Genomic DNA, 27,867 nt, shown 5'->3' with positions numbered 1-27,867 from the left:
CAGCAGCCGGGCGGTGCAGTTGCCATGCCCCTAGCCCCAGGGCTCCAGGCTGCACCCCCAGTCCCGGTGCTGAGGTGGCCAGGCAGCGCGGTTGCCCCACACACACACCCCACACACACACCCACACCCACCACCACCACCACCAGTCCCAGGACTCCAGGCGGCCAGCCCCAGAGTGCCAGGCAGGCAGCATGGCTGAGCACCTGCTGCCCCAATGGTGCCAAGTCCCTGCAGGAGGCATGCTGACCTGGGGACGGAGCCATGACAGGCAGTTTGGGAAGGCACAGCCTCCCCTTGCCTATGATATCCGCCACCCATGACTTTGCTAGACACTAAAAAGCATGGGCTGAATAGAGACACTGGATTTGTGGTTTAGGCCAAACACTCCACCCACCACAGTTCTTTTTCTTCCTTTCCCCCCTATAAGTGGAGAGGTGTTAACGTGCCACTTCACCTTGAATGATCCCTTGAATGCGTGTTAACTGCTTGTGCTAGGGTCAGCAGTTTAACAGAAATCAGCATATTACTGTTTAGGAGCTGAAGCTCAGGGTAGCAGTGAAATAAGGCATTAACGGTTCAGTCTTCTGAGCCGTGCAATGGGGCGGGTTGTTAAAGTCAAAGTGCCAGTCAAAGCTGAATCCGTGCAGCTGTGATGTAGTGACAACCATTACTGTTACCAATGTAAACTGGTAGCAGGTGCTAATTAAAATTACAAGCTAGAGGGAACAGGCATTAAAGAATAATTCTGTGATTAAATCACACTTGAATCACTAAGCTACAAAAAGTCCACAATTTAGCTGAAATTTCCTTAAATACAATATCTATCAATCCACCGAACAATACTCAGAAGGTATGTAATTAAATACTGCTTATGGTTATAACAGTATACTTCCATCTTGAGGCAGGGGAGCCCAAGCAGGCCCTGGCGAGCGTGCTAATCTCAAGCAGTAACGCCTGAATTTTACTGAAAGGTGGGCAGAGATAAGGAGGTCAGGCCAAACCAGCACCTACATTCTGATGGTAGATGACAGAAAATTCAGAGTTGTTTGTTGTATCCTCCCCTTCCTGTACAGCCCTGAGCACTGAGCTATCCCTCATAAGAAGCCATTAAGGAAATTAAGTAGCCATGGGCTGAGCGGTAACATGCATTGAACGCTGTGTAAGAGGCAGAAACCAGAGCAGAATATTCAGTTTTTGTCCTGGCAAAAGGTTGACAGGGTGGTGCCCCAAAATGCTGCCCTCAGGCCTGTGGTGTTCAACATAGTTACATACTAGAGGCAGAGCAGTGACATAGCAACAGTCGCAGTTAGAGAATTATTTCAGTTAAGCAAGAGGAAAGAAGATTATGACTGATGGGGTAACGCTGCAGGTGAATAGGCAGAAAGATGGCAATACTGACAAATCCAAGCTAAGGAAAAGACTTGCTATCACGATGGTGAGCCCAGTGCAACCTGCTGTGCAAGTGCAGGCAGAACAGGCATACGAAGTGTTAGGATGTATAGAGAAACAGCTAGAAAATAGAGGCCAAGGTCACTGTAGCATCCAAAAAAGTATTACAGCTTGGTGATGGCTGAGCCCATCTGGTAGGTCTTCAAAGCTACATAAGCTAGATATGAAAAGTTTCTGCAAGTACTGCAAATGCCCCATTACCTAAGTTGTGAGGGCCTCACAATGATTCTGTGAAGTGGGGAAATTTACTCCCACTTACAGATGGGGAACTGATAGATTTTTATTTATTTATTTGTTTTTAAGATGACTTTTGGGAATGTGAAGATTCAAATACAGTTTTCAAAAGTACCTAAGCACCTATATCATTTTTAAAATCTAGCCCAAAGCATGAGATTCTCACCCTCTGCTTTGGTCCACATACAGGGCCTGGGATACAGTGGGGGGAGGGAGACCACTTTCTCCAGTGTGGGAACTAAGGCTGACTGCTGGTCTCTGAAGATCACACGTCAATCCTTTGCACAGGATCCGTGCCAGTCGTGGGACTGCAGCAGAAAGAATTGCAGCGATTCTGGGTAGTGCTGCAAAAAGAACAGGAGTACTTGTGGCACCTTAGAGACTAACAAATTTATTTGAGCATAAGTTTTTGTGGGCTACAGCCCACTTCATCGGATGCATAGACTGGAAGGTCAACTCCCACCTTTTCATGCTCTCTGTATGTGTATATATATCTCCTCAATATATGTTCCATTCTATGCATCCGATGAAGTGGGCTGTAGCCCACTAATGCTTATGCTCAAATAAATTTGTTAGTCTCTAAGGTGCCACAAGTACGCCTGTTCTTTTTGCAGATACAGACTAACACGGCTGCTACTCTGAAACCTGGGTAGTGCTGGTACCCATAGGTCAGCCAAGGGAGATTGTCAAAACTCAACCCCTGAAGCAGCTGAAGATTGGCAGGGCACGGGGGCAGCTTTAAGCCTTGCTCCCACTGGCTGCTGCGCTGGCAATCACCTGCCAAGTCACACAGGACGTCTGTCACAGCTCTAGCCTACACCCTTAACCATAAGAACCTTCCAACGCATAGAAAATGAACCTGAAATGCTTCCAAAGGTTCTAGATAATTCCTTGTAGTTTGTTAATGTTTGGCTGTTAATGACTGACTCACAAACGCAGTAGTATAGACTGGATGAAGGTGCCCATTCAAAATTATGGCCAAGCTGCATCAAGTATATCACAGACACCTGCCATCAAAATGTGCCAAACAAGCAAGCTACCAAAATATTTCCTATCTCCATAGCTCCAACAAGACTTGGTCTGTGGTAAAGCATCTGACTGACTGCTGCATTTTATGTGCTAGCGCTTTACATCTTCTTACTGCCTGCTTTCTGGCTGTGTGCATTTTTGCTATTACTATTTATAAACACTTAGGCTGTATTGTGGAGTGAGGCCTTGGTGATATCTTTCACATGCCAGTAACTTTGGATGGGGAAAGATTGAGATTAATGAATGGTGACATAATATAATGAGATGTTAATACTTTTAGGCATGAATTAATGAAACACCATTGGTCATTTATTTTGTGCATATAAAGGGAATTGGAAGTTGTATTTCTAAAACCTCTAAAACAGTATATTGGGCGGGGGGGGGGGGGGGGATGGAAGCCCTCAGCAAGAACCTTGAGCGAAATCCTGGCTCTGATAGATCTGCAGCTTTGCCTGGTCCTGGACTCCACAATTGCCAAGGTGTTCATAAATACCAGGGGCATAAAATTCCCACTACCCCAGGCATGGTGGCATAAAGCATCTGCTTCCACCCAGCTGAGCAGGGAACTGGACTCCAACCCTTTAGCCATTAGTTGACCAATTTAAAGAGTGCAATTCTGGTTTAAAATCCAGACACACAGTTTTCAGCTGGGAGAGAAATCTACTCTTGCACCAGGGTCGGTTTGTGAGAGGGGAACATGGCCTGCCCACAACCCATACCACTTCCCTGTTAAAATCAGGACCCCAGCTCCTAGTGACAGACTTGCAACAATTACTTGAGTAACCAGAGTCTGCAGCAAGAGGTGGTGGGATAAAACACTCATTTTCCTGACCTCCCTGCCCCAAGTGGGTTTGTGGGGTCAGCCCACAAACTGACTCAAGAATCCCACTACCTCCTTGCACCGTCCATACGGCAGGATTGCTGGGTTGCCGTACAAGATACACGAATAAGTGGCTAGTAACCACCTGAAAGCCCTAGTAACAGGACAATACATTTGGCTTTTGCTGAGAACCATAGGGCAGCTGACTGTATGATAGTTATATGGTTTTAAAAATATCTGGCATTACAATAAAACTTCATGCAGAGTTGGGCTTTGGCATAAAAAAGTCTCATTCCAGAAGATAATTTTAATAAAAGCCAAAGGAAAACGAGTAAGTTTTGAGTCAAAATGGGACAAAAACACGGTGTCTGGTTCTGTTGCCCTGCACCTTCTGAAGTCACACTAAACAAAATGATTACAAAAATGAGTAGAAGACTATTCTGATTTGCTTCACAGGGTATGGCTACACTTACAAATCTGCAGCGCTGGTAGTTGCAGCACTGGTCATCCAGCTGTGCAGGGCCAGCGCCGGTGTGTGGCCACACTCACAGCTACCAGCGCTGGTGTGTGGCCACATTTGCAGCATTTGCAGCGCTGTTGGGAGTGATGCATTATGGGCAGCTATCTCAGCGTTCAAGTGGCAGCAACGTGCTTTTCAAAAGAGGGGGGTGGGATGGGGCGTAGTGTGACAGGGAGCGGGCGAGAGAGAGTGGATTTTTGGAGCCAACACTGTGTGTTAGCTTCCTGACTTGAAAAATCAGAACATGTTCCCGATCCCTTACCCTTAACTGCAAACAGCCTGCAGTCAACGGACTCCCTCTCTCCCCTCTGCCCCGTTTCTGTCAAGCAAACACTCACTCCCTGCCTGCCTAATTATCTCATTTGATTGTTCACAGATTGATCACAGCAAACAGGAGCTGTGTTTGTAGATAAGCAGCTCCGGGATCAAGGGATCAACGGAGCTCAGAGTTCACAACAAAACAAAGAGAGGCTGCATAACAAAACAAAGAGAGTAATTTATAAAAGCATTCTGGGATATCTGCTAATACCCTGGAGGCCAATAACAGCGCTGGTGTGTGGCCACAGTTGATGACCAGCGCTGCAGCACCAGCGCTGCAATCTTTATTCCCCATGCTGAGCCAGGTGTACGGCCAGCGCTGCAGCCAGGGAGTTGCAGCGCTGGATGTGCCCTGCAGGTGTGGACACTTACTAATTGCAGCGCTGGAAAGCCTCCACCAGCGCTGCAACTCGCAAGTGTAGCCATAGCCACACTTACTTTCCACTGCTGTCAATCTTAATATGTGAAGTAATGGTGATTTGTGCCCATGTACTGTAAGGTCATTTTGAGTGCTTCTTGTTGCTTTTTAAAAAAACATTTAAAAAACACCAAAAACCTCAAGGTGAAACTATTGCTTTTTGCTACGTTTTTTTTAAGTGAGGTTTTAATATGAAGTCTTTCTGCAGGAAGTAATTTTCCCATTTTCCTGATGTGCTTAAGGACATAAAACAGTATCAGATACATATTTTGAGGATGACTTAAGATTTAAAACATGTTAAGTAGCTCGTTTTCAATATATTCTATTAATAACTTTATTCGTAGAGGGTCTTTTACCCCAAGGAAATGGAAAGCGCATTATTAAATTTCACAAACTAAAGATCAAGTTTACCCGATATTTACACTGCAGTTGGGAGGTGTAATTTCCAGTGGGGTAGACAGACGTGCTAGCTCAGCTTGAGTTAGCATGCTAAAAGTAGCAGTGTAGGCAGCAGTACAGGGTGTCTGACATGCTCAGACTTGGGGGACTAGTCCAAGCCACTGTCTATACAGCAAAATCCATACAACTGCATTTAGAATGTCAGCTCAAGCTGAGCTAGTGTGATTGTGTCTACCCATGCCAGGAATTGCACCTTCTATCCTCAGTGCGGGCATAGCCAGTGGGATCAGTTGAGTTGCATCTGCTAACCTCAGGGTTGAATTTGAACTGATGTGTATAGAGTTAGGATTACTTCACCTACCACTGAAATGTATCAGCTGTTTAACAGTGCACAGCAACATTACAAAGTGATGTACAGGAGATGAACAATACTGAATCTCATTCAAACTGCTGAAGTAATTCATGCAGCCAGACTGAAATTGCCTATGAAGGAATTTGGTCAAGACACTGGGATTACCACCACAAAGGCCGGGGGATCTCTAATGATCACAAGCAGATATACAGCTCATCTGCAAGATGGCGCCTTCAACAACAGAGTGTTCGTGGCATTACTGTGGGAATTGGTTAAGTACCAACTACAAGAAAAGACTGCTGCTTCTTGAATTCCCAACACCTGTTCCAGCAGAACTTGATTATCTTTGGAATTCTTAGATCCAATCCTTTCACCCAACTCTGCTTAGTTTGTCAGATAAGGGTTCACAGTTCAAGATGGTATGGCTGTAGGCCATGAGATGTAAAGCAAGACCTCCCCCCAAAAGTCAGCCATGTAATTACATGGGACCATTCTTCATTGATTTCAGTAGAACTACTCCAGAAAAAATAGCTGCTTGAGGATATTCACTAGAATAATCATATATTAAAAAAACAGTAAGATATTAATTAATCTGTGCAAAGATATTAATAAAACCAATAATTCTCTACAATATCTGGCCATAACAGGGTATACTCTTAAAGCACATCCTTAATGTATTTCATTATTCATAGGCATTGACAGTATTTCAATTAAATGTCCTTGGTTTTATACACACACATCACTTGAACGTTCTTTTAATATATATATATTTTTAAGGCCATGATCCTGCAGACCTTGCTCAACTAGGTAGTTCAATTGAAGACAATGAGGCTTCTCATAAGACTAGGCATTAGTCATATGAATAAGTGTTGCAAGAATCTATAATTAGTGAATGTATAATGTATAAATACAGCATTTTCAAATCCATGATTTTCTAGGTAGAAGTCAATAAATACATTTCCAAGTTTGCAGGATGACCCTGGGGAATCATTTTGATCCAAAGGAATCTGGTGTAAATCCTGGCTCAGGACAAATCCTTATTTCTCAGAGTTCAATTTCGGTGACATACATGGAAAATAGAAGTCAGCCTCTGATGAAAAAGACCACTTACCTCCAGGGAACACACTATAAAAACTACAGCCTTGAGCATTAACAAACCTGTTGGCAGGATTACCAGTTGGACGTTATGTAAATATGGCTTTTATCTTCATTATCAATTGTTGCTATGTCACAGAAAATGCTAGTTAGAATACAGGTAAACTCTGATTATCTGAATCCCAGTTAGCTGGCATTCAGATTAGTCAAAATTCAGATATGTCCTCCAAAAGTGTAATTTAATTTTTCTGAAATTCTATTTTTCCAAAATCCAGGTAAGTCCTCTGAGCTATTTAGGTAGTTAGGGTTTATCAGAATATTGTTTGGATACACAGAAATCACAATATGCTTTGCATTTTTAGTATCTCATAAAAACCACAGGCAACTCAGAAACAGCATGGTCTAGAGAAATGAAGAGGTTTGGGAAGCAGGAAATTCAGATTTCTAAATCCCAGCTCTATCACTGATTGACTGTATTGCCTTGTCAAGACATCAGATGTCTGCCTCAATTTCCCCATCTGGTAAAATGTGGATAATATTTATTTACCCATCTCAAAAGGGTGCGTTGATTGTTTGATTTCACACTGCTGCATAAATGCTGCTTATTAAACACATTTTCCATTGCAAGACATTATCTTCATCTTTAATTATAAACACATAACCAGTTGCCCAAAATGTGATTGTACTGAAACTAAAAATACTGTAAAATAGACAGAGTCCTATTTTAAAAAAATCTAATGTAAATGTATGAGATTACAGTACAATTTCCTAATGGAGCTCATGTCTCTGACTTTGATCATATGTGATTGTGACTAGAATGCCAAGTAGCAATGATGACCTCTATTCAGCAGAAACATACGTAGCTCCTATTGTATTCTTTTATATTTAAATAGTGAAATGTAAGGAGCAGTTCGAAGTAGAATACAGCTGGGTCAAAGGAAAATTCACACCAATTACAATTCATACATAATTCACATTTTACCTATTTTAGAAAAAAATTCACATTTATTTACTGTCAAACAGGTGTTAAACTTTACATTGGTTATTAGTGATGGGCTCATTAACAGTTTTACACAAAGGGATGAAAAAAAGCAGAATTTTGCTGAAACAATTTACATTTCATTAGATCTTTATCATAAAATAAATTACTAAATATAGGCAGAAGGAATATGGAGGAGTAATATTTGTTTTATTTTATTTTTAAAAGGACAGGCACCTTTTGTTCACCAGAAAGTTTGAGAGAAGTGTCCAGTGTCCCCATTAGCCCTCCCCATCCCACCCTGGGTAAAGAATGAACAGGGAATTGATTTACAATCTTGGCTAGATTTTACCAAATTTGTGCAACGCATGGCATAACTGGCTTCTAACAGAAATGTCTCCTTGGATTTTTTTTTTTTTGGCAATAAAAAAAGTCAAACATAAGAATAAAAATTAACTTCTCAAAGCAGAACACTGTTTACAGTGAAAAATAAGTGAAAACAGGTAGAACTTGGATTTTAAACATACTACAGTACTATGAACAAAGTGTAAGAAAAACAGCTTATAACATATGTGCAACCAAGAGCTCTTCACAATATTTTCTTCAAACTCTTTAAAATTATTTTTAATAATTATATTTCAGTTGGACACAAATGTATTTTTTTACCCTAGCAATAGAACAAAATATAATTTCTTTAGCCATCTTTCACGAGAATAGTTCATTGTACAGTTGAGGAAATATATGAAATAAGGCCTGTGGCTTGATTGCTAGTGGTTAGACATGTTTTCAATCTTTGCCTTAATGGAAAAGATTTGCAGTGAACTGCAAACTGATGCAGAATCTCTCTCTCCTGCTTTTGAAAGTCTTGTCAGGAATAATAAGGTACAGTAAATTTGTCCCACAGGATTTTAGAGCCTACGTCTTGTATATAATACAATGCAGGCCTACCCAAAACAAGAGGGGGGGAGGGTGCAGCCATATTTACAAATATAGTTCACAAACTGCTGCAGTAAAATGGCTGGAAAGTTTTCATCTGTTTGTTTCACAATTTTGTTAAACTCAGCAGCAGAAGATATTTTAAAATACCTTGTTGGTATCTCTTCTCTTTGTAACAAATAATTCATTTTAGTATACTCTGTGTATATACAAAGTTTTTGTTTTATAAAAATTCACAGAACTGCAAGGTCCAGTCATCCCCTTTACACCGGAGAACCACAGGGTGAACAGAATAGTCTCTTTGAGCAGATATGAGGGAGCCTGCGTTGGGCAAATAAAGTCTTCTTAATACTTGTATGTGGCCTTTAGTATTTCTTTGCTACACTATTAAAGGCTTGTCACTAGTTGCATTTGTCCTTCCCTAACATCTCCTTCTGGGATACATCCTTCTTTGTTAATGGGAATTATATAGCCATCACTATTGCCCCTGCTGATTTGATAGTACATCTGAAGCTGATGGCCAGCTCCAAGATTTGGCATGCTTTTGTAGTAAATGTCTTCATTCTCACTCCTCCTGGAGGGAGAGAGATCTTCTTCAACATCAGGACTGCTCTCTGGATAAGGAGAGTCTCTAAGATTGGGCATGCTTGTGTAAAGAGAGTCTCTGTTGGGGGATTGTAGGTGGTCGTCAGCCTCAGCTGTCAGCTGTGAGACGTAGCTGTCAGTTCCTTCAGTCTTCACTTTCTTCTGTGGCTGGTACAGAAGCGAGTGAGTCCGTTGGGGAATGAGTGGTGCCTCAAGCTCCTTATGGTGAAGCTCCAGTCCTGGGTTGTCACTGTGCATCAAAGATGAAGCATCCGCCACAATTGCGTCATCTTCGCTACTGCTCCCGCCAATCACAGCTTTGGCTGGGAGTGTGCGCTCCAGGTTGTGGTTCTTGCTGCCGCCCCGCAGGTTGTTGTGCACTAATTCTGAAATGATCATTTTTTCAAAAGCAGTATCATTCAGGCTTAGTCCACAGTCTACAACTTGCACACTGTCATTATAATCTCCATTGCGCAATGAGTAGCTGTTGTTGAAATTACCATTTAGCGGTAGAGTATCCATGGCACTTGTATCCCTGGCATTGTTCAGTGAATGTCCTGAAACAGAAAGGGGACAGTTTGGGTTACTCGCTGGCACTCTTTTTACTTTTCTTCTTTTTGTATAAAACTCTTTAATGTAGTTCAGGACAAAGTTGTACTTGGAAGTAAGACTTGAGAAAAGTTAGGTTATTGAACATTCCCAACTGTAAACAGTTGCACACCTTATAGGAAAGATGTATTTAAAAAATAATTTCCCATGGGGTGGAATTGGATTTTAATTTAGAAATTTAGGGGGAACTCTGGGATTCTGATTTCATAATTTAGTACCAGTTTTATGACTCTTCCACAAGGAACTGTTCACTCCATGCCCTTGCATATGTAATGCAAAGCAATTCATTTGTAAACATTTACATTTTAAAGTACAACACCATGATTAGAAAAATAAAATTAACAGAATTTGTCCTAAACGACACTAAATTAAAAAGGAATTAGGCCACATACAAAACTGAAGGTAAATGTATAACATAAACCCACATAACTGGCAAGCAACTACTTTAACAACAGTTCTAACCGTTCCTTTTTTTTCTGGAGATGAAGTAAAGAAAAGAATGAAAAAATGGACAAATACAAAGAATTTATGTGAAACAAGGACAGCCAACTTTCACACTAAAGGGACCAGGGCCCACAAGCACCATCCAACAACACGATAGACAGCAGGTGGAATGACTCACTTTGACAACTCACATCATGTCTGTCTGCTCAGGCTATCTGGCCTAAGAGTAGCTGATATATAAAAGAAAGTAAAATGATTTATTGTAACATGATGAAGAATTACTAAGCTTCTCAGCAACTTAGTCAGAGCAAGGGTTCAGCAAATTAGATTACTAGCAATAATAGCTTTTTTCCCACTTAATGTAATTTTTGCACTAATATTCTGTCTGCCAGCAATGGCCTCGGGCTTCTAAAGGTCAAAGTTCGCCTGCAGTCTGCATCAGTCACAGTGACAGCACTGAATGAACCAGTATAGTCAATTAAGACTTAGGCCCACAGACACCATGGGCATGCAGTTCAAATGCAGAAATGTTAGGAATTTCTGTAAGCATGGGTCACAGAAATTAAACCAAAGAATAAATATTAACTGTGGAATGGGAGGAGGAAATCAGCCATGGCTGACATCTTTTAACTGTTGGAGGAATGACAGATTGGGTAAGTCTGCTGGAGATATGAAAAGAAGTTTAAGGAAAAAAATTGGAATCTTATGGTAGCAATTTTTTTGCGTTGAAGAAATGTGTTTTCTATAGACACAAAGACATGTAAACTACAAAATCACAATGCTTCCCAGGCAAAGAAAAACAAGAGTTTTGAAAGAAACTGAAAAGCCTGTACCATTGAAAGTTAGATTGTTTGTTAGTGAATTCCTAGAAAGTCACTTTAACTACAAATATGACTGGAAATAAAGAAAGAATGAAGTGATGTTATTGGAATGAAACTGATCACTGTGAGGCTGCTGCATTATATGCAAGGCTTGGAGGAGTATAGGAAAAAAAACACTTTTGATTGAAAAAGATTACAGATTTTCTTGTTTTGCCTTTTTTCCACACTTAAAGCTGCAGCGTATTCTAGAAAATGCAAGTTTCTTCTGAATTTTTTTAAAAAATGAAAGTGATATGTTTTTGTCATGAGACTGTTTTGGTAGCAGAATATTAATTTTGAGCTAAATTCTCCTTTTAAAAAACTTGCAAGTAATTTTGTACTGTGCTATTCCAGCCTGCCATGTGTACCGAATTAGACAAAGTGATGATGGTTGTTTGAAAGGCCTCTTTAAGCTTTGATTAAACAACTTCATAGCTTTGTAACTTCATATATGTTTCAAGATCTTAGCTGCACAGAACATATGGCATTTATAAGAGTGAGGCAACACATGGACTGCATGCTGGCATTCATTTCCCTAATGAAAGTGATTTATTTTTATAATTTTGTTCTCTGTGCTCTGCTAAGCAGATACCAAAACATATTTGATAACCCAAAGTGAGAGTTCTGTGATATACTGCAGAGTTAAGCACTCTAGAATATATTTTGACTGATTTGAGGAGGCAAGTTTTGTTGCCCATGATCAGGTAATTCACTTGAAATCTTTCCATAGCCTGTAGCAAGATTACTGTGGGAATGTAGAAATGTAAGAAAAGGATTAAGCATTTTTGCTTGACATTGCTTTGGTTTTAAACAGCAAATTATTTCAGCATTGCGTAGCGTATCCTCATTTACCAATAGGGTTTGCTACAGACCTTGTGTTATTTTCCAAAAAGCACTACAGAAGTACTGTTTGAATGTGGAAACATTTCAGTTGCAAATTGTGAACCACTTGCCCGCTGAGTCTACTTCATGACCACTAGTTATGTTTTAATTGTGCCCATTAAAAACCATGCTGAAAAAATTTACATTTGATAGGCAAAGTTAAGTTTTACTCCCATACTTGTCTCTCTGTAGGTTGCTAGAGGAAAGCATAAGGAAAGTAAGAAAACAAGAGAATGAAAATAGAAACCGCAGTTCAGTTAAAAAAGAAATTTGAAATAAAAAACAGAAACAAGGTTTTATGTTCTCCATATTGTCAAAGTTTTAACGCTGAGTTTTAATTACACTAGAGATAATTATTTCACTCATCAAAACTGTAACTACTAGATATATATTAATTTATAAATTGCTCTGCAATTAAGAAAAGCATTTGAATAATATCACAACAAAAGTTAGGTTAGTGATGACACCCTTAGTCCCAGAGAACTAAACTGTTCTAATTATAACCTAAAGATTCTCCTAAAGAAATCAACTAACATAAAGCTGCACTATACTATAGTTTGGCTTATATTTGATGCTGGATGCAATTTTCTACACCAGGGTATCCAAAAGTGTGTCAAGATGCCTCGCACTGTTTTATTCAACTCCATACGCAGGTTTTTCTCGGCAAGATTTTGAGTCAACTGAAGCTTATATTGCATAGACATGATACCTCTAAGTGATATATATCTTGAAGATGGGCTCTCGGACCATGTGGTGTCAGTCCTGTAATAGTATATTAAGATTTATGCCACCTGTGTTAAAAACATGGATAATTATTGGTAAATACTATTATGGCAAAGGCATTACTATAATATAGTGCAGTTTTACAAGCCTGGCATTGGCAACGCTGTAAGTATTTCTTAAACTGACAGAAATTCAGAATGCAGGACTAGGATATTGCAATTTGAGTTTCTAGCTAGCAAAAAGAAAGGATTCAGACTAAAGAAAAGCAATTTTTTTTCCAGTCAGTATAAGCACACCTGGTGAGTTAAACACGGGAGCTGAAGGGGCATTACATACAACCGTTTCAGCGAGCAATGTGTTATAGGGGTTGTTAGTGCCATGTGGTCGAAGAAGAGGGTTTGTTAGTAGGTAATTGCCAGTCATTCCTAAAGCAAAGAAACAGAAAAAGAGACATCAGTTCTTTAATTTTATTCTGACAGTTTCTATAACATTTTTTTTTTATTCATCATGAGTCATGTAGAACTTGTCAAATGTAATTCGGCTGAAAATTTCTGAATGTATTTGAACTACTAATTTGAAGGAGGAGAGCGAAAACTTAGTTAAATTTCAGTAATTCACAGGTGCTAAATCCCCAAAGTAAACACCTGCTGAGAATGACATTTACTGATTTCTATAAAAATAACATTAAAGAAGAATAGCAGTTAAATGCATAGGGATCCATATTCTATTTGAAGATGCTACAGCTTAATCAAGAACCTTGAACACTGTGGTCCAGAACTGAAAAATCCAAATTTTATTAATTTAGAGATGTTGGACAATTCATTATGAAAACATCTGGGTTATTACTAACCTTCAAAAAGCAGAGGGGAGGGGGAAGGAAATAACTTTCTTCAAAGAAATACAAGGAATGACAAACTGCAACAAGCCTATCTTAGTATATGCAAAAGCACACATGCTGAGGAGAAAGCAAAATGTTTTGCTTTAAGAAATTAAACCATTCATATGTTCTTTTGGGACAGATTCATGCTGTGACAATATCTGCCAGGTTTTAAAAATTTATTTTTAAATGTCTAAATTTCTCTAACAATTGGCTTAGCAAGATAAAATAAAACATGACATGATCATATGAACAGATATTTTACTAATTTTCAACTTTAATGCATCACCATTTACACAAGATTTCAAGTTATTTATTAGACAAAGTTTCAGCATAATTTGTTAAAAACTAAATGTTTGAAAACCAGTTAATTTGGCTGTGTGACTTTTAGTTTTTAAATTAGTAGGAAAACTAGTCAGAATAATGAAGAAAAATTATGCTAAAACCTTTGATTGAAAACATGATTTTAAACATCTCATTAAGGTAAAATTCAACTTATGTTGTATTGAGTTGCACAACTGCATCAGGACTAATGTTATCTGAATACATTACAAGTCCAAAGAGAGCTAAAAAGCCATCCACATTTTCATACTATATTTAAATTTATTAGATTCTCATTCAGGCAATAGCTAAAGATATTATATTTTAAATATTAATGCCGTTATCCTACTAGAGATATTTTATTCTAGGTAGCAGAAATTCCTGGAGTTCAGAGAATTCTTTTATTGACAGATTATGCTAATTTTATTTGACAGTGGTTTAATTTAGTTAACAATTAGATTGCTTTTTACCGTAACTTGTAAAAGTTGCTATTTGGACACAATGAGAAATATTAATTCCAGTGCATTTCCATATTACAATATATTACATCTTCTCCCATATGTTTTACTTTTAGCTTGAATTACTAGCTTACAGTTTACCAACAGTAGTTCTTCGAGTACTGTTCGAAGTGGAGCATCCACAGGGGGTTTATCTTCAAGAACACCAGTTACTGCGTAAGGTAAGTAACCTTTCCATATTTTCTGTCAATTTTAGCCTAAAGGTTCATTTAACACCCCCTTCCCCCCTTCAAGCCCATGTTAATTTGTAAATTAGCTTGTTTAGATTTGTGTCATTCTAATGGTGATACTGTAACTAAAAACCCTTTTCTAAGCTTGGCAGGCTAGCACAAGGGGTTCATTTGGTCATGGTATCTTCCCTTGAAAAGACCTTGTGCCTATTGCCTAGTGGTATGGCTGTTAGGCCTCAACTCCACATTGCCCCTGGCCTTTGAATTAGCTGAAGGCCGTGGCATAGGCAGAGCAAGTCTGGGGACTGAGGTCCCAGGCTGGCTTCTGCTGGCCTCTGCAGGGCATACCTCTTTCCAGCAGCAGCAAACTCCTCTTCTACTGCCCAGCAATTGGTTAATTTTAGTTCACCAGATTCTAGAGTAGATGTAAAGATTCAGGTGGATGGCAGTTCACTGAGTTTAGCCTACTGTTCTATTTGGGGTCAGGAAGTAATTTTACCCTAAGCAGCATCCTAGTGCATTGGTGGTGGTTTGTTTTTTGCCTTCCTCATTTTCAAGGTTCAGCAGTTAGGACTAATGCTTAGTTTGTGGGTTGAAGGTAAAGGGGCTTACTGGTTATGGTTCCTCAGGATTTTCTCTGGAACTGAGCAGCATCTATAGGGATTGCTAAATTTGGTAGTACTAATAGTAGTTTTGCTACTGTCTTTTTAAATTTTGCCAATGTAGCAGGAGGTTGCAGCGAGGTCAGGTTCATATACCCTTTTCTCACAATGTGAGTGCAGAGTTGAGAAAAGTTAAAGCTAGGGCATAGATAGGGGAAAGGGGCATAGTGACAGGCTGTTGCATTCAGCTTTAACACAGAACAGCCCTACCTCCATTAGTGGCTCCTTGGCAGAAAGTTTGGTGAGGGGAGACAAGAGTGGTGGCGATTGTGGCTAGAACTCTCCTCGTTTTTTGGATGGCCATGGGCATGAGAATGTGTTTGGGGCCTTCACAAATGTTACATACAGCTGTATGGACTAGATATGCTGGATAACCTTCAATTCAAGTTAAAACAATTAATAAATTTGTGGCCATCAGAAGCCTTCAAGTCTAGATTATGTGGCTGTGTATTTTTGGGGCCATTACACATGGCAGATGCAATGTGGTCACAGAAAGGATAAAAACTTTACTGAAAAAAATCTTTACATGTCTTTTGCATAGAAATGGTGTCAATTTGATTTCACTGGGAACATTTCTGAGTCTAAAAATCATAGTCTCAAATATGCATGAAAAATGTTACTGACTTGTATTTCTGTTTCAGATTTAACCTATAAAGGTTAGTAAAGTTTTAAAATTATGTTCTTGCTTTTAAGCTAAATTATTGATGAAACTTATTAAAAAACATTTCCCATGAATAGAGAAAGTCAACTTCTATAGTGAATGGGCAAGTTGAGTGAACAAGATTTTAAAATGTGCTCATGAAAGACTATAATTTTAGAGAACACGTGTTCAAGAGTTTTTTTTCCAACACAAATTTGTTTCAACTCTTATCTGTCAAATACTATTAAATCTAAGTTATCTAAAATTGAAATGTTCCCAGTGACTGACCTTGATTAAGTGTTGAAGTGCTGTTGATGTCACCTGAGATAAAGGAAGATTCAGATTGTTTTCTCACAGTGTCGTTCCACATCCTTCTTATACGACTCTGTTAACGTAAAGCAGTGAGACATAAACATTGTATTTTAGGGCACAGATTTTCCCCCTTTCATCTGTCATCATGTGAAACATCTACATTGCTTCTCGCTCTAAACTAAATAATTTCTAAACTAAATAGCTCCTTTGTTATGAAAAGTCTAGTCTACTAAATTCCAATTAGATAAAACATGATGGTATCCTTGCCAGTTCCATACAAAAATAAAAAGAGGATGTTTGCATAAGAACAAACTGAAAGGAAATGTTTAAAAAGAAATCAATTCTACAATACAAAACCATGTATTGCCACCTAGATCATTATAATGAGAAGACAGTTAGTGCATATGAATGGAACATGTCTCAGTAGGCTTTTGTAAATAAGGTTAATTAGAAGATGCTGTCAAAGTCTTTGTTACCTGAGTGCCAGAGGAATAGCGAGCGCTAGTTCTTGTTGTCGATGCCTTCACTGAATTGTGGGGGCTCTCAGTTGGTAATCCACCACAGCAATAGGAATGTCGGAAGCACTTGCCGTATTCCTTACGTACCTGTAGATGAACAATGGGGATATTAAAAAAAAAAAAGATGCACAATAAATATGTCTCTTGAGATAAGGATGTGACCAACCATCAACTATTAATGAATTTTAAACAAATTCCTTTATGGCAGACACACAAATTCAAAATTTTCCTCATTTTGATGCAGTTGACGAGCTTTTAATTCAAGTTATTTATAGTTATTTAAAAAGGCCTGCTATCATAGATCAATATATGTAAACCAGGTTACACATCTGCGTTTTTGCACAGTTCTGGGAGTAATTTCTTTTTAATGGAATGACTGTTTTGTGCAGGAATAAATAAACATTCTTTGATAAACTGATTAGGTTGGTATTTTTTCCTCTTCAGACTTTCCAGTCTTTAGTTTTTAATGCAAAAATATTGAGTCCAGTTTTTTAAAACTGCCCTAATCTGTGCAGAATGCAAACCACATCGGTGAAGACTGCCATATTGTCTCAGTGCCAAGTTTTGGATTGTAGAATCCAGGCCATGAGATAACTCAATAGAACTACTGTCAAGATACAAGAATTACAATCTTTGTTGCTATGTATGTTTGCTGACTCCAGGAAGTTTGAACTCTGAAACTTCATTGAGATTTTTGTCTGAATAAAGATTAAGAAAAGCTAAGTAATAATACCAAAATTTGGCCTACGATTAGTTACCTTGTTTCTAAATGAACGTCTTGATAATTAGATGTATTGATGTTTATTAATATTAAAGTCATCAGAACTATTTTACAGAGAAGTTCTTTCCCTCAAATGTGTTCACTGATAACTGGTTCTAAGTAATTCTTATATTAGCATGCACATATCCTGGCAGCATTGCATGGATCGGTAAAAGACATGCTTCTGAAAATTTTATCCACCAGGACTTTTCCAAAGTCATCTGGCTGCTAAGGCTCCTAATTTTCCAAGTTTCTTTTCAAAATGGAACTTGGGCTCCACAGTCACTAGACACTTCTGAAAAGTTTATCTGTCCTGTGAATGTACGTGAAAATGAGAGAGAGATTGTGTGAGAAAAGGTAACATTTTCATATGTAGTACTGAAAACCCATTACAAATTAATAAGGTTTTTTTCACATAACTCAGGCTTTGCTTTCAAAACCCCAAGTCTTTTATTCAAAGAGTACATAGTTTTACCATGGTGCTTTTATAAAAGCATGAGCAGGATGCAAATTTGACTACTCAACTTAAAAATCAGTTTTTTAGTCAAAGCTTGAATTTTATACAGATACCAACTTACATATTTTGTAAAGGAAAGGTACACTGTATGTATTTTAGATGAACCCATCTATACCATACAAAAATATAATCATAGATACATAATTAGAATGGGTAAGTTCATGAAAATGTAAAGTTCTGTGTCATTAAATGACATAACACCTAAGGAAAATGTATTTCTGAACGTTAACGGATATTAAATGCTCTGAAACACTATAACAGGGACAATAGCAATCAAAGCTGTATTTTACCCAAATACCACCCTCCAGGGCCGGTTTTGTCTAATGCCTATATTGCTGTGAATGTACATTATCTGTCAGTACTGCACATTCCATTGTCATTATTTCTAAATTATAGCCTGTTCGAAACTGATGGAAGTAACAGCACTATCATCTTGTCAGGACTGGAAACGTAATAGTTTTCTCTTCCACAGTTCTATATCTCTGTTCAATTCAGTGACCAACTAGTAATAACAGAATAAAAAGACTACATTAGCTATGCAGACAGGGACAGGATGATGATATCCAGTGAAAGGCACTGAAACTTTTAAACCTTAAATGGTAGCCTTAGCATTCTTTCAGGTATAAATCTTCTTGATCTAGATTAAGTTTTTTCATACTTGACTGGCACTTTAACATTGCTTGACTCCACTTAATACAGAAACAATGCATGATAGTAGAAAATAAAACAGCAGTGTGTCTTTGGTTTTCAAATCCTATATAAGTGGTTAAAAGGCAAAATTTTAAGATATCCTAATCTAGAAATTATTTGCATCTTTACTATGTTTACAATTTTCCCTCTTTTCTATATTCAATCCCATTTCTATGGGTTTCCCTTTCTGAATGTGTAAGGAGATAAACATTTCTCTCTTTTTATTCTGGCTCTCTTCCTAAAACATGTTATAACAGTTTGCATGAAAGAAGCTGTATACCTCAAATTAAGAAACACACAAAGTTAAATGGTGAGCATGCACAATTTAAATCACAAGAATGATACTTTGCACTTAGCACCCTTTTCATCTAAGGGTCTCAAACCACTTTACAAGCATTGAGTTAATTAAGTCCCGTGAGGTACATGTAACAAGGGCTAATGATTATAAGTTCCAAAATGTAAATTGGTTAAAATATCTAGTGGCTAAATGTCTATTGTAAATTTGCTAAAATGATTTCAAAATGGTTACATTTAAGAGAAGATAATGACTATAATTTTTCATTTTACACCTCTCCCCCCCCCCCTTTATTACCATGTCCTTTTTACCCTCATTTGGTATACGACTCCAACATAGATTGTAAGCTCTTTCGTACAGTTGCCATTTTTTGCTAGAGTAATACATATACAATAACCACACAAACAAGGGGCAGCTCAGGATATTGTTAAAAGGATATTCAGCTTTAAACCTGTAGCCTGAATAATGGACTCTTGCCCCAGGGTCAGTAGTTTACAGGAATTTACAAATGAGCCCACTCCACAGTCTTTGGGCTAGTCAAGATTTTTTAAAATACAAAAATTGTCAACTTTGGAAAACTCCCTTCCACCTTACATACTACCTACCACTAATGACCACATATTTCTACCATCTGTTGGCGTTCAGCATTAACTTTGGGATCTCAATTGATTCTGAAATGAAGTTATCCACACTGCAACCCTCACCCATCGCCACTGGTACTACCTGACACCTCTCAAGAGAGAAGGCAAGGACCGTTCACTGATATAGAGGGTACACTACTCCCTCAACCCCAGAAGTGATCTCCTGCAGGTTGAGACACATCTAAGCTGAAAATGAGGCTCTGATTGCAGCATGAGTAGGCATACCCAACTAGCTTTAATTTAGCTGCCTTGGCTAACATTGGTAGTGAGGAAGTGGTGGCACAGCATTCAGCAAGGACTAGTTTTCCCCGTCCAGGCCTGCTGGGTACGTACTCAGGTTGCTGGCCCACAACAGAGTCTGTGCCACTGTGTCTTCACTGCCACTGTTACCCACAATAGCTAGATTAAGCTAGTATGGATATGCCTACCTGCACTGCAACCACACCTTCATTTGCAGTGTAGCCAAACCCACTGACATTGTAAGTGAGTGGAAGGTTGAACAGCCATTGTTTGATGCTTTAACTCAGTGGTGCGCAACCTGCAGGGTAATCCGCTGGCGGGCTACTAGTTTGTTTACATATGCACACCCGCAGCTCCCAGTGGCTGTGGTTCGCTGTTCCCGGCCAATGGGAGCTGTGGGAAGTTACCTTTAGTAACTTTCATCCAAGATTCTCAGACCACTTTAAGAAACATTAACTAAGCCTTGCAACACCTCTGTACTATTAATACCCAGTGTACACTTGCATGAGTCACAGAGTAGTTAAATGACTTGCCTAAGAGCACACAGCAAGGTATTTGCTGCAAACAGCACCAATGGTTTCTGACTCCCAGTTCCCTGCTATTGATCTAACCACTAGAAGACAGGCCTTCCCTTGAAATTACACTCTATCTCCCATTTTTCTTCATTGCTATTTCTTTTCTAAAAATATCAGGCTACTGAAGAGGTATAAACCATGCGTGTTTGTTTTCAGTAACTTACTTTCTTTTGAAGGGCACAATGAAAGATGAAAATAAACATTCCCTGGAAAGCATTGAATACTGTGAAGAGATATGTCATCACAACCGTCTCCTCATTGATAAACAGCAGGCCAAATGACCATGTTAGGCCAAGAAGACACAGGAGAGCAAATGCACCCAAGACCCAGGACCTGTAAAAGAAAATTAATTTTAGTAACACTGCTGATAAAAATGCATACCGCCACTTCCAATATTAACATTTCAGTTGCTGCAGTTGACTTTTACTAGGTTCACATTCAAATGCAAAAAATCCTTGGCTTTAACCTTTCATCTATTAAAGAAAGAACAATTCCATTTGGTACTTTCAGTCTCCAGTGGAAACAGCAACAGTAGATATGACCTTTTTCTTATTCAAGAACTGCACAAGATGTCAAAACTATTTTAAAATGCAGAGGTGTAGCACAAGGCCCAGCTACCCCACTGCTTTATCTGTATTTTTACAAAGGAGATTGGTAAGTCTAGCTTAACCACTAACTGAGCCCTATATTTTGAACAGTGGTGCTTCCATATGTCACCAAATAATGTAATAAATACACAAAAGTTAAACAGCAGAGTAAAAACCTAGAACCTAAGGCTTTAATATTCTGGTAAACTCAGCTAAACTAAGGCTAAGTGATCTAACTTCCACATGAAGGAGCCTAGCTGAAATGTGACAAAAATATGGATACATCCACAAAATAAAGTATTTGAGAGAGATTCCAACATGACTAGTTTAAGGAAAAAAGAATTGTAGAGAACAGCACAGAATGAAAGGGAAAGGGATTTTAGTCAGTGCATTCCACATCTAACTAATGATCTTACTTGATAAATGGTTTATTATCTTCATAGCTAGAAAGCGTTATAAGCAGAAAAGAGAAACAAAATTATTAGACAGAATTGTAACAGAAATTAATATGAAAGCATTTGTGTATTTTATATAAAATTAGTCAAAATTAGGAAATTCAAAGTGCAGACGCAAGCAATTTAAAATCATAAAGGCATATAATAGTTAAAAATACTTTAGCAAATTAGATAATTCCAAACTAGTTAATTAAAATTAAGGGTGATCCACAATATTGACGGAGTTTGTAAAATTAAAAATATCATGCTAGGAATTTGTTAATGTAGGGTTCTATCTTACCCAGGTAAGTCCGTATTATAGTAGCCATCACAAACACGGTAATTACTGGTGTGGATGAGAAGACAGAAAGAGGAAAAGGAAGAAAAGAGAGAGATGCTAAAGATTAGCGCTCTCTCTCCTCATGCAACATGCAATGAAGCTGATACTGACCTATCTATAGCATCTAGTTTGCAATGTTAGCCTTAATGTAAACCTGTCTTTGCCATTTTCAGTATTGAAAACAAATCTGTAGGACCTTTTCACAGCCAACCCTTAATGTTCTAAGTTACATCATCCCTTTGAAGAGTTTATAGCAACAGCCTTCAGTTTGGGGGGGGGGGGGAACACTAAATAGAATACACTAAAAGACTATCAAAAGACTATCACAGCTGTAAGATTCTTATTAATTACGTAACACTTGCATTACTCTCCAAAAGGGATATTGAAATACAGCACCAATATAAAGTAAACATTTGTTCAATTAGCATGAAAACAACAGATAATCTTCAAGTTAACAATAGTAATGGAGTCATTTCTCTTGGGAGAACTGGATTACAAATGAAAACTGCTCAGAATCCCTAAAATAAAAACGCCATTTAACAAAACAAACTTAACATAATCATATCAGCCATGCAAACAGGAACATCATTTTGAACCACATTTTAAATGCAAATGAAATTGCCACTTTGCTATGGAATTTCCGTGAAGATACTGAAATAATTTCTTGGCATTAATTCCAGGCCGAAATGATCTAATTCTGACAAATGCCTGTGACATTATGGTAACAATGTAAGGAAAGCAGGATTGGTACTGTTTCTTTCTAACTGACATTTGTAGTTGCTGGGAGACAAAGCCATGTGTTCCTAATGGAGAGTAGCTTTCAATCAGTTCAGTAATCAGAAAATAATCATAGTTCTCATACTTGAACACAAAGCACTTACTTAATGTTTTCCAACCTGCTAGAGTCTGGTTTCAGAGTGTTTGAGTGCTTCACCATTTTGCACAATGTGATCACCAGGAAGATAAGATTCAGCTGTCAAAACAGATAAGAAAGAAATTAAACTACTTTAAGTATCAGGTTGAGTAATGAGGATGTTATTGACTTAAAAAAACCAACAACCTCTTGGTTTATTTTCAAGTATATTTAGGTGACCGGTAATGGTATTTGGAGTGTTTCACCCCTAAGATGCTGGTTCAAATATGGACAAGGGGTAATATTTTCAAAGTCCCAATTTTACCCAAAATCTAGCCTCGTCAAAAGTCACTACCTTCTCATACAACCTGCATTTGCCATATTTAACCTGTTGGTCTAAATTTTACATTTTCAGTTTAATTCTGCCCTATTGAACATCAGTATCTAAAGTTACACTAACTTCCGCTTTACCTGCTCCTGTCTCACCCATTTTCCCTCCATGTTTCGCACCCCATTTTTGTCCTTGTTGCTACCATTCTTCTTCCCACTTGCCACCACTCCATCCTTCCTTACCTCTTCCTTACCCCTTTCCTCCTCTCACTAGTTCCATCCCTTCTACATCTACCCTTCTTCATTCCTTCTTGCCTTCACAGGTACTACTCTTGTCTGGAAAACAATTTTTAAAAATTGTTCCACTGTAACAAATGAAAAACCTAGAAGACACAAGGGCACCTAATTTAAACCATTGTGTAGCACAGTCTACTTTCTCCACCCATTTTATTGTCTGGATATTGACACCACAAGGAGAATTGCTTCCATGTGGCAGCATCACACTTTCATGGAGAGGGTTTCCAGCTATTGAGATTGATGGATTGGACTTCCTCTGAGCAGGATCTCTCTAAATCCATCCCCCATCCAAAATCTGGGCTGCCAGATGGAGGGATGCTGGATTGGTATGGCTGGTCCTGACTCCATTCTGTGACAATAGGTTTGGAGATGGCAGTAGGTAAATGTACTGGCGGGAGGCCATCTGCAGAGCCGTGGTATACCAGGATTGTCATGGCTATCATGGTATTATTAAAATCAGTATCGCCTTGTCCAACTTGATGTTTCAGAATATGTGAGGTAGGAGGGGGGATGACATGGAAGGCATATATCAATATGTCTTACCACTGCACTAGGAAGGCATCCCCTCCGGAGTTGTGCCATTGTGTGTCTCAAGGCTGGGCACTTCTTGTTTCCCTGGGTGGCAAAGAGGTCCCATGATGGGAATACCCACTGACAAACTATCCGCTGTACCATCGATCTGGAGTTTCAACTTGTGATCCTTGTGAAAATACCTGCTGAGGCTGTCTGCTCAGAATTTCATCATTCCTGGTATGTGCACTGCAGTGAAGATGATTTGATGGTAGATGCACCAATTTCAGAGCTGGACAGCCTCCCTCCAGAGTGGTACGGACCTCACTCCCCTCTATTAGTTTATACATAGATGTTCTCCACCCTGACCTGGACATGAGTGGATCGGAATTGCTTGCACACCTTGTGGCCTATCTGCAATTCAAGAAGGTTGATGTAGAATGTGCCGACCAGGCCATGGGTGGTCAGGCCTAGTGGTGAAAGTAAGAGTTTGGTATATCATTTTGAAGTGGGTGCCAGGGTGGGCAGAGTCCAGGAAACGAGCTGAGAGTCAGTACCAGTGAGAGAGAAGCTGAATGCCAGAACTGGAGGGTCACCCAGACTTGTAAGCCAGAGGCAGAGCTGGGGGAAGTCTGAAGCCAGAGGGGAGCAACGGCTGGAGGAAAGCAGGAGCAGGGACGGGAAGCAGGCTGGAACAAGGGCAAGTACAGTTGTGGGTGTGGTATGCGTTGAGCAGCTACTAAGCTGCTGTGGTGGCCAAGCTTATAAGCACGACTGCTAAACTAGCAGCCAATCAGGGGCTCTGCCCACTCAGAATTCTAAGATTGCCTAGCAGCGCAGTTAGTTAGGGAGCAGGACAGCAGTTGTGCCTATGTGGTCTGGTACCTGACAGTCCAGGAACTTTGAGCTGTGTAGTTGTCCAGGTGCACTCACCAGCCTCGTAGAGACATGTCTATAATGAGTGCCTTTGTGGGAAGGGAGGGAGCAAAGGGAACCATCGCACAAAGAATGTCCTTCTCCCCCCGCCAGGTGAGAGGTGTCCAGATGCTACAAGGAACTGAGACTCTCTTGTCCAAGGAATCCCTGTTTGAAAGGTAGACCTTTCTCAGCCAAGCCTGGATACTGCACAAGGGTAGCCTGGATAAAGGGGGTCACATAGGTGCATGCTACCATGTGGCCTTGGTGGACCAAGCAGGACCAGACTGTTGTGTGAAGACTGAGATGAATGCTGAGGTCTCTCATTATGAGGAATCTGTCTAGATAGGGAAATATACTTCAGAGTTGCTGGCACAAGTGCATAGCTACCATCACCATGACCTTTGTAAAAACCCATAGGGCCACTCCAAGACCAAAGGGAAACATCTTGTACTGGGTTTAGCCTCTATAGCCACCCAAAAATGCAGGAATTGCTTGTGCTGGGGGCATGTCTTTATGAAAATAAACATCTTAAATCGAGAGTTGCAGATCAGTCTCCTTTGTTTAGGGAGGGGATTAGAGCAACTAGGGTAATCATCCTAAATTTTATGTGGTGGATGAAGACATTCAGATGCCTGAGGTCCAAGATGAGTCTGCAGCTCCCTTTCTTTTTGGGGATCAGGAATTATTTGAAGAAAAAGGTCTTTCCCCAGTTATGGCCTCTCCAGCCCCTAACTGAATTAGGCAGCTGGGTCTGGACAAGGGACAATAGTGAAGTGGTGTGTCTGCCGCACTGTACTCTATGGTGCTTTCTTGGTGGCTCAGAGGGCCCCTGGTAGCATGGCCATGGGGCTGGTTGGAATGTACGCTGCAGCACTTTAGAATATTTTCTGCAAGATGGTGGGGTACATATTCCCAAGGAATGGAGAGTGGCATGAGAGTCTTGGAGTGAGTCAAGTGACTCACTGGTTTTCTTGCTGAAGGCTTGTTAACCTCAATGGGGAGATCTTCTACCATCACCTGAACCTTTTTGGGGAACCCCAATGGCTGCAGCCAAGAAACCTGTCTGAACTACTGACATCACAGGAAGCTGTGTCCGCTATGTCCAATGACAGCTGAAGAGATGACCTGGCCATTAGATTTCCAGAACAGCCTGGAATTGGGGCCTGCATTACTAAGGTAATTTATTGGTCAACTCTTGTTGTAGTTCATGACATTGTATTTTGACATAAGCATCCAGTACTTCTTGATATGGAAAAGAAGACTGGCTGAAGAAAAGTTCTTTCTGGCATTCTTATCTGAAGGAATGATCCTGGTTAGTCATTCTGCTCTGTGACAGCTTAGACAACCATAGAGTTCTGGTTTGGGTAAGAGAACAAATATTCTGCCTCCTTAGCGGGAACAACATACTTCTTTTCAATTCTCTTTGGGGTAGGGCCCCATGTGGCTGAGGTGTCCTTAGCTGGCTTCAAAACAGCCTCATTCATAGGAAGTGCCATTTTGGAGGGTGCCACTGACAAGAGAATGTCCATGACAATGTGGGGAGAAGGGAGGATCCTGAACCTCTTCCAGTGAGATCTGGGGGGTTTCAGTATTCCTCCGGAGAAGTTCCTATTACCGCTTGTAATCATCTTAAGGAGGGGGAGACTGGTATCATCACCTTGTCCACAGACGAAAAAGAAGCCCTTGGCAGATCCAGAGGTACTGTCTGCTCGTGTCCTTTTGCCTGCCCTAGAGAGGGCTCAGGCTGTAGCACTGGAGGTGATTTCTGATTAAATCTGCGCCCTCAGTGTTCAAAGTCTGGAACTCGATAGTAAGGGTCTCAAGTGCTCCAGTATGGCCAGTAGGTTGGTTCGCAGGGATGGGGGCAGATCCCATCGGGACTGCCATTAATCCCTGACTGCTCTATATGAGTCCTGGGATGAGGCTTTGGCAGCTCTATACAGGTTGACTTCGTGTGTGAAGACCATTGGTGGAACTGGCACTACCAACTTCTATACTTCCACAGAGTAACAGTCATACAACTCGAAGGGGGAGCCATCAGTAACAATTGTCTTCTGGCAGTGCGACTAGAGGTATTCCCTGGAAAGCAGGGTCCTGATGATCCTTGAGAAGGGCATATCAAGGTCTGAACAGAGGAGAATTGGAAGAAGTCATTGGTATTTGATCTGTCAGTGCAAGCCAGGGCAGATGGTGAGCACTTTCTTACTTTCCTTATGCCCCTTTGAGGACAATTTTGGAGCACTGGAAGCTACCAGCACTGTCAAAGCTGGCTTGTGCGCCCAGTGAACTCCAAGAGCACCCCCCTCTGTGGCATGGAGTCTCATGCAGTCCCGGGGAAAATGCAGCTCCCTTCTTTGAGGACTTATGAGCCAACTTGTTTGCCTTCTTATGAGGGTATTTCTCCTTGTCTTCTTCATGCTTCCACTTTGCAGAGTTCCTGAGCCTACTAGGCTCCAGTCAATGAGGCGGAGAGCAGGAGGTCAATCTGATCAAAGTCTCACAAAATGCTTCATCTGGCTCCTGCAGAGTCTGAACTCCTGAGACTGCCTAGTTCAAGGGGGAAAGGAGATCTCAGTGCAGTAGAGGCAGTTCTCATGCAGGTCAATTACTGATAAGTCCCATGGGTGGACAAGTTAAGACTTGAAGCGTGGGACCTTAGGCATAAGTGTCCTGAGTGTTGGGAAAATTAGCTAATAGGGGCCTGGGGTTCCCCCCTCTGTAACTGTGACTAAGACTACTCACTGACTAAATACTATTAACAATAATAAACTATTTATAGTTTTACTAATTAGAGATTCGAGCAAGCTAGCAGGCTACAAACACAGGAGAGTTCAGTCCCAGGCTGTGAGTAGCTGAGGCAGTAGGTCCGTGTCATCCCTTACCACTTTGTTGACAGCATGAGACGTGAACGGCCAATGAACAGACCAATGGACACTACTACTGAAGAGTTTCCAGTCCTGGGCACATGGAGTGCACGCACTCCCACAGTGAATACTCAGAGGGACCAACACTCGAGGAAAACTGGCAGGATTTCACCCTATGATTCTTTGAACACGAGAAGTCTAATTGCCAGTTAGGCATCTAAAATGTGGAAAAATAAAAGCCTATATTTATAGAGTAAGGATCCCGTCCTACAATGATATCCAAGCAGTCACGTCCCTACCCCTAAGCCCACACAACATTCTAATAGGGCAAAGGGGCTGCACGCAG

The 27,867-nt window shown here is 40.0% G+C and overlaps 1 protein-coding gene across 10 annotated transcripts in view; it reads right to left on the bottom strand.

The window, feature by feature from the left end:
* Positions 1-7,851: 7,851 nt before the first annotated feature.
* ADGRL2 (adhesion G protein-coupled receptor L2) overlaps positions 7,852-27,867 on the bottom strand; it is a 190,962-nt gene continuing 170,946 nt past the window's right edge. For 2 of the 10 annotated variants that reach the window (XM_045026939.1, XM_045026941.1), the window contains 6 exons: positions 22,631-22,722; positions 20,553-20,721; positions 16,629-16,757; positions 16,129-16,225; positions 12,949-13,077; positions 7,852-9,691 (listed from right to left, as the gene is read on the bottom strand). In XM_045026939.1, the coding sequence (XP_044882874.1) occupies positions 8,937-9,691; positions 12,949-13,077; positions 16,129-16,225; positions 16,629-16,757; positions 20,553-20,721; positions 22,631-22,722 (1,371 nt within the window). In that variant the 3' untranslated portion in view covers positions 7,852-8,936. Of the gene's footprint in view, positions 9,692-10,365; positions 10,418-12,638; positions 12,721-12,948; positions 13,078-16,128; positions 16,226-16,628; positions 16,758-20,552; positions 20,722-22,630; positions 22,723-27,867 lie in introns of all 10 variants that reach the window. The other 8 variants (XM_045026946.1, XM_045026948.1, XM_045026942.1 and 5 more) reach the window with 6 other exon arrangements.

This window comes from Mauremys mutica, chromosome 8, assembly GCF_020497125.1.
Source record: "Mauremys mutica isolate MM-2020 ecotype Southern chromosome 8, ASM2049712v1, whole genome shotgun sequence".
NCBI lineage: Eukaryota > Metazoa > Chordata > Testudines > Geoemydidae > Mauremys > Mauremys mutica.
Note: the sequence above shows the minus strand (reverse complement) of the source record. Positions and strands in the feature narration are given on the sequence as shown.